Source organism: Phoenix dactylifera, chromosome 4 (genome assembly GCF_051530095.1).
Source record: "Phoenix dactylifera cultivar Ajwa chromosome 4, Ajwa_hap1_PhDact_Kaust_v1.1, whole genome shotgun sequence".
Classification (NCBI taxonomy): domain Eukaryota; kingdom Viridiplantae; phylum Streptophyta; class Magnoliopsida; order Arecales; family Arecaceae; genus Phoenix; species Phoenix dactylifera.
Window position 1 is genome coordinate 47,009,830 of NC_143193.1, and position 7,294 is coordinate 47,017,123.

Below are 7,294 nucleotides of genomic sequence, written 5' to 3' on the forward strand. Positions count from 1 at the left end.
TGTGTCAACAAGATCTTAGGACAAGCAGGGGAATGTCATCAGAGCCATTCTTTCCTGGTATCTTTTGCAAAACAAATCGAACAGCAAGATTTTTAACACTGAATCAAGAACAAGGAAATATGCAAAACCATTGTTCGGATGGGATGTAGCAAGCTCAAAACTTGATAGCTCTTGCAACAAGTAGAGTAAGTTTGACGACATCGAAATCTGTTGAAAAGCTCTGTGACGCTTTCTCATTCTCTCCTCTAGGTAAAAAGAGGCCCATAGGTAATGGCCGTGCATTTTGCCTTGTCTCTTTAAGCAGAAGGATATGACAGAAACCAGAACCATATGCTGATATCCATTTCTTTACTAGGATGAATAGTAATACATAACAGAGCTTTGGCTGCTTCCAGCAAGCAGGATATTAAAGTATGGCTCAGTAGGCATTTTACATTCTTCTGGGGATGCAAAATTCATGCAAGAAACTTATCCCACTGCAGGTTGCATTGGAATAAAATCTGTGGTCAGGATAGAAGATGAATAGAGTTAGGATTTTAACTAGCAATCTATCTCTAAAACTACTTCCAGCCTCTAGCATGGTCATAACATGCTTTCTTCATTCAACGGGAGTAAGTGACGAACTTTGAGAATTATGGTTGTTTGTTCGAACTGACAGGAGCCCAGAGATCAGCGCCGTTGCTTTGAGCAATTCTGAGTGTGGAGGAGATCGGCATGAGACACAGGCCGCGGCTTCTTAGGCTGCAGTACTGAGCTTCCTGAATCACATATTTAAGGAGGCTGACATCAGTGAAAGTCTCATTAATTTTCACCTTTCAAAAGCACACATGCATATGAAAAAGATAGGAAGACAGAATCCATCAAAGCTACAGCCCTGCATTCTATCTTTATATCAACAGTTTTCATTTCCATCCAATTTATATTATGATACTCTTTTCTCTTTTATTTTGTTTGTAATTTGAAATGTGGATTTGAAGGTGGTCCTCATGGACTTGCCATGGAATCGTTTCCAATTGCCCAAATGGAATCCTTTCCAATTGTGCAGCCTCTGGTAAGTCCTGGCCACCCTTGAGAAGAAAGATAAGATTAAAGAGTGCAAAACTTCAGCATGAGCCGGGGGATATGGTGAAAGATATCTCACCTCGGTCTTCCCGGTCGGTGTCCTCGCCCGCAGATATGGAGCACTCAGCACCTGTTCACAGCAACTCTCGCAGTGAGCAACCGAAGCAAAGGTTACTAAATGACTCCTAGAATCCTTGTTGAAAGGAGGAAGTAAAACAGATGCGAAAATACTGGGGAAAGTAGGAAAGGGTCATGGAATGAACCTGTAGCTGATCATGGAGGAATTTGATGTATCCAGTAGTCTCCTGAAGAACCGACGCCGTGTCCGACTGCATTCAACACAGGATTATTCAACTTCTGGATCACTAGATAAGAAGCATAGAAAATTGATCAAGTTGAGTTATTCCAAGTTATGCTGGCAGCAATGGCAATCCAACACTTACCTTGCCGAAAGGAGAGACCAGTTGTTGCAGCTTGGCCACTCGCTCTCCAATCTTGTCCTTCTTCTCCTGCTCATTACTCTCAAACCTCGTCAGCATTCTAGCTAGCTTCAGCTGTGAATATATGATCTAGGACTAGATATAAAGAAAGATGGAAGAAAACAGCAAACCTTTGTGGTGATGGTTCCTCCTCCACCACCACCACCACCACCACCAGTTTTAAGCCTCTTGGCAGTCAGGCCACTGCAAGTGGTGGTGGTGGTGGTGGTGGTAATGCTACTGTTATGGCTGCGACCTCCGCCGGCGCCGGCGATGTTGCTGAGGAGGCAGCTATCATGGCTTCTTCTCTTCTGATCAGTAACTTCTGCCATCATCATCATCATCATCTGCTTTCTTTGTTACTTCTGTCAAAAGGTTGATTCCAAGATAACAGTAGATTTAGCGAGTTAAAAAACAACGAAATAAATTGAAGAAAAAGAATGAGGTGAGGGTTTTCAAGTCTTTTCAGGTATAGAAGCATGCACTGAGCTACAGCTACCTCATCAATTTGGTCTCTATTAGGCCTTGTTCCCCATGGGACATGTGTTTATGATCTTGTTGCCTCCTGGTACTCTATGTTGTTACCTTTCCAGAAGCTGCCTATCACAGTACAAAACCAGCCGAGAAGTCTCCTCTATTAGTTTATGCGTTTAAAGAGGACAGTTATCTTCTTATTCACAATCATGACCTGTTTGGATTACAGAACTTAGTTAAGTTTGGGCTAATAACTCAGTCCTTGATATGGCCCATTGGCTGAACAAATTAAATAGATTGGACCGGCTCAGCTTGGCTATGTTTGCTTTATTAGCAGCGTTTCCATATCTGATAACTTTTTTGTCACTTTAATGATTTGGAATTTGAAATTTATTAATGGGCCCAATGCCTAAATACTTCGCTGCGCTGTTGACTGTTGTGAGTCCCAATCTTAGATGGTCAGGGAGCCAACTGAAATTGGTGGAGCCCGACGGCCCCGACCATTAAATTTTCCAATTTTCTCATGCATCTAATTCAGATCTTTGTCATTTAGCAATATTATAGGCCTGCGTGTCCACCTAAACCATCAATGCATGTGCCTAGAGTGATGAGTCATACAAGATCTCTTCAAGTGTGGGCCCTATCTTATGTTTGATTTAAAATTCTAATTACCCAAAGATAAGATCTTTATGGTGCATGACTCATGTTGATGGTTTTGACACCCAATATACACACACGATGCTTCTTGGACTAAACTTCTCTTTATATACAAATAGAAAGAGAGAGAAATAGAATTGAACTTGGCTACATTACCTTCACTCAAATCTGATCTGATAAAAAATAGACGATGTAAATTTTGCCTCGATGTGGATCAGATCCGAGCTGTTGAAAGTGATATACTATATCTAAACAGTGCACGTAAAAAAAATATGTGATTTGACAATCGCTAACCTAGCACTCTTTATATATATCCAATTTGAAACTCCTCTTTTTCATGTTAATATTTAAAAAAATAGAAAAGTGACATTGACAATAAAACCAAACTCATACACTGAAATAATTTTTTTTTCCAAAAAAAATCTATATAAATAATAAGTAACAAGAAATTTTACAATAGTATGTTTATGTCTCTAATCAAATTCGCAAAACAAATGCTGTTAACTCTTAATTAATGCTTAAAATACTTGTTAACATATATTTGTACTCTAATTACGTCTCCCATTAGAAGCCATTTAGTTGACAAGTGGCGAACTCACTAGCATTGAATTCCACTATGATATATTAAGCCAGGTTGCATTTTGGTATGACGCCAAGAAGGCTCTAGTGATACGTGGCCGCCTATCGGATAGTCCTTCCACCTAATACCTACGAAATCACCGTCCATATGTCGGCCCTTCTAGACGTGGACGGCGATCACGTCAGACCGTCCGATGACGGCCCTTCTTGACGTCGAAGACGATCATGCCAATCCTGACCGTCCGTCCGATGGAAGAGAGAGAGAGAGAGAGAGAGAGCTCACCGAGATTTGGAGGAATTTGGAGGGAAAAAAGCTCTTGATGTTGCCGGAATCCGCGCAATCCGAAGAATCCGACCGCCGTGGATGCTGTCGGAATCCAACGTTCCGGCATGAAATCCGACCGTATGGTTCGGTCGGGCGCCGCTGGAATATTCGATTATAGGGTCCGAGAGACGAAGGATTCTCGAGGGAGAAAGAGAGAGAGAGAGAGAGAGAGAGAAGAGAAGAGGGGTTTAAGGATGGGGTGGGTGGCTCCTCTTTATATAAAAACGAAAAGCCCAGAAAAGCACCAACTAAATCTATGAAAATATAAAAAAAAAAAGGAAAGAAAATCTCTTAGCTCGGCTGACCCTTTTTTAGTATTATTTTTTGACAGCTAATATACAGCCATGAGAGGGCCTACATACAGCCCCTGGAAGGTGACATGCCCGCGGTTAGCCAAATTTGTACGCCAGAATTGACCCTCTTTGTTAGATAGAAAACTCCAAGGAAGTTTCCCACCATCTACCACTTACTAAATATTATTGGAGCAGTAAAAAATTACTTTCCATTATTTTTTTTAATTTTATTCTTTTTTTTAATTTATTCTCCAGTAGAGAGTAGAAACTACTTAACCAAAGTCTTATCTTGCAAACATCATCGTCAAAGACTTCACAAACAGGCTAATTTTAATAATAATAATAGTAATAATAATAATAATAATAAATATATTTATGTATTATTTTTATATATATATTAAACATTGGATCACATCTTCACGCGGTAGTAGATTGGACTCCTATCCTCTTTGTAATATCTTGAAAATGATTGTTAGTACTTTTCTAAATCCAGTTGATTACTAGGACTGCGTTGCCCTCAAGATAGATATAGATATCATCTCTAGGACTAATCTGGCAAACAAAATGCTCTCTCATTCAGCTCTCAGTATTTCGGGCTACCCATATCAAAGATAATGTTCCTCTTTGATTTCTGCTGGCTGTTTCGGATGTACTTTGCAAGAAATTAAGATTAATTCCTTCTCTAATCAATAAATATATTTAATAATATCCTGACAATGCATATTGTGTATATGTGCCATGCTTTAGTTGCCAATGTTTTCCTCGAATTATCTTCTTGGCAAGAGTTATGGAGGAGATGTAAAATATGGTAGGAAATTTTGAGAGATGGGGGAGCATCCTATCCCTAAGATTAGGATAACATAATCTTAAATAGGCATTATATTCCACACTTCCTTCTAGCTTTAGCTTTTGTCGACTATAGTTGGGTGTATTTATATAAAAAATTAAGGTCAATCCTCTAGCTTAATCGTGTCCACATAACAAATATTATGTGCGTGCATGCGTGTATAATTTGGTGTCTAATATTGTGCTCAAGCGATCCTCTTGAGAGTTGAGAGATGAAAAAAAAAATGTTGGAGCATTTATCCCCTAAAAGCTAGGATGTCAGAATCCATTAAAAATCAAGACCAGAGTAATGATAATACAGGATAGGTCTCCCTTCCCTTCTCTCTATCTCAGAAAAAAAAAGGACTACAAATTTAGGAAGTTGAGTAAATCGCTGATGCCCATGGTTAATAACTAGTACAAATCCATATTTTATAGTTTTTCCCTCAATATTCCAGTAGCCCCATTGATTTTTTGAGACATTCTCATGTGACACTCTATCTAATTGCACAATGGAAATCATATAATTATGTAATATCAGCTTTATACATTGAATAATTGCACTCAGTGTAATGTCAAGTTGATGTTGGAACTTTATATAACACTTTTTAGTTACATGAAATAATGCTCTACAAAAATGTACATCATAGTTTCTTACCTTCTATTTCTGTTGTTAATGCATGAACTTGAATAATTCAAGTATAGTGTTATTGCTGTTCCAATAATTTTTTCCTCTTAAATATAGTTTTTCAATAATAATTTTTCCCTTCCACAGGTTTTAAATATCTTAATAGTTAAAATTATTTTCTACAAGATTGTGGTTTTGCAAGCCATCAATTAATTGGTGAAAAGTCTAAAGATAGCAGAATAAAAGTTCCAATTCAGTTTCATTCAGTTTGATCGTTTCATAATCTCATGTTTAATTGGACTTTTATTTTGTTAAATGATACCCTTATCCTTTTGAACAACAAGCCATTACATTCTTACTGATGTCAATTCTCTTTTAGGCTAATCTAGTTGCAAGATAGCTAATCCAGGATATCACTTTATTATTGTATTAGTAATATTTCTTGGTTAGTGGATGTTTTTTTTTTTTTTGGTTAGTAGATGTTTAAAAATTACTGGGATGAGTAATAGAAAGATATTCACTTTTTGGATGATATTTGGGAGGTTAAGTGGATGACTTTCTAGTAACCCCACTTAACCTGCAAGAAAATATGAATTTAGAATTTAAGTGATCTAGTAAATAAAAATATCAATTTATGAATTCTAAACATAACTTGTCGTATTTATAAAGAAATTAATTCTGGATTGGAGTAAAAAATCCAAGCTACTAAATTTGAACATAGTTAGCCCTAGTGTGTATTACTATTCAGTGTTTCTCATACTTATTATTAGGGTATGTTTAGGCAATTGTTCTCTATTCTTATTAAAAAAATTTACTGATGAGAACCACAACATAACCTGAATTTATTATTATTCCTTAAGAAGTATTCTCTTAAATACACCAGTGTTTATCTGTACTCTCTTTGTATTTTTTCTCTCCCTACGGAGTGATCCGAGAACAACTACATGAATAATAAATCCTCTTAGTACGGATTGACCCACTATATGTATGTATATGTGTGTATATATATACAACACATACACACATGCATACATATAAATATATATACATATATATACATACATACATACATACATATATATATATATATATATATAATCTAAATATATATTTATATATAGAAGATATGGATTGTGGGTCATCGTTCAGATGAATCTGTGCTCATGGGAGGATTAAAAAAAAACTTATATTTGAGGAGAAATGGCTTTCGGGCAGTTTCCGGCTTCCCTCAATCAGGGTAGCTACCGGTCGAGCATGCTGGGCCCAGCGATTGCTGCTTTCCGGACTTTATTTTTGAACCCTGCTCGACTGTGACCCATGCCTTTTAGTCATGTTGGACGCGCAGTTTGGAGGCGTCCCAAAAGTCCACAGTGGTGGGGTCTACGCGTTTTCTTTTGCTCTTGTGATTGACGTTAAAATAAAAAAAAAAAGGGCCGTTATTAACCTTAAACACAGTAGAGTTTTCAACAATAATCATTATCTAACTATGATTTTAATACAATGATTCTTATATAATAGAAATAACTATCGTTATTTTATTTTTGCTGTTTATCTCAAGAAAATAATAAATTTATATTTCAAATGCATATGCTATATAATATTCAATAATAGTCGTAAAAGCTATATATTTTTTTTTTCGCATCAATTAAGTCTCAGGTTGGGTGAGTAATGAATATATTCTTTTTTGCAATAAAAATAATAATTTTTAATTGTTTAAAAAAATAATGGCTGTTTGCAGCAATGCTATTTTCAGACGTCACTATTAAGATCTTGACTGGATCTTCACAGAATAAGTTATTATCTTTAGATTCTGTCCTTTCTTTCTTTGTTAAAGTTTATATATATATATATATATATATATATATATATATATTGTTTTGAATGAAGTCATCATTTGACGCCTTCATGTTGTTGGCTCTTTTTTTTATGTTGCATGGAATAAGACATATAAAAACTTGCATGGTGAGATTTG

General features: G+C 36.4%; 1 protein-coding gene across 4 annotated transcripts; it reads right to left on the reverse strand.

The window, feature by feature from the left end:
* Positions 1-311: 311 nt before the first annotated feature.
* LOC103715378 (transcription factor bHLH153-like) lies at positions 312-3,778 on the reverse strand. 4 transcript variants are annotated; one of them, XM_039133698.3, is made up of 7 exons: positions 3,535-3,778; positions 1,673-1,906; positions 1,506-1,571; positions 1,326-1,391; positions 1,142-1,192; positions 625-758; positions 312-500 (listed from the first exon to the last, which is right to left on the reverse strand). In XM_039133698.3, exons 2-6 carry the CDS (start codon positions 1,886-1,888, stop codon positions 633-635), a joined length of 525 nt encoding a protein of 174 aa, XP_038989626.2. In that variant the 5' UTR covers positions 1,889-1,906; positions 3,535-3,778; the 3' UTR covers positions 312-500; positions 625-632. The 4 variants fall into 4 exon arrangements, with proteins under 4 accessions (XP_038989626.2, XP_088576282.1, XP_088576281.1 ...); XM_088720156.2 differs by adding an exon at positions 2,041-2,137 and having other exon boundaries at positions 312-758; XM_088720155.2 differs by adding an exon at positions 2,041-2,141 and having other exon boundaries at positions 312-758.
* Between the last annotated feature and the right edge of the window lie 3,516 nt (positions 3,779-7,294).

Coding starts and splice junctions, on each gene's coding strand:
- LOC103715378 (XM_039133698.3), bottom strand. CDS start 1,888: ATGATGATGATGATGATGGCAGAAGTTACTGATCAGAAGAGAAGAAGC. Junction 1,392..1,505: donor TGGTCTCTCCTTTCGGCAAG/GTAAGTGTTGGA, acceptor TGTTGAATGCAG/TCGGACACGGCGTCGGTTCT. Junction 759..1,141: donor CACCGACCGGGAAGACCGAG/GTGAGATATCTT, acceptor TATGTGATTCAG/GAAGCTCAGTACTGCAGCCT.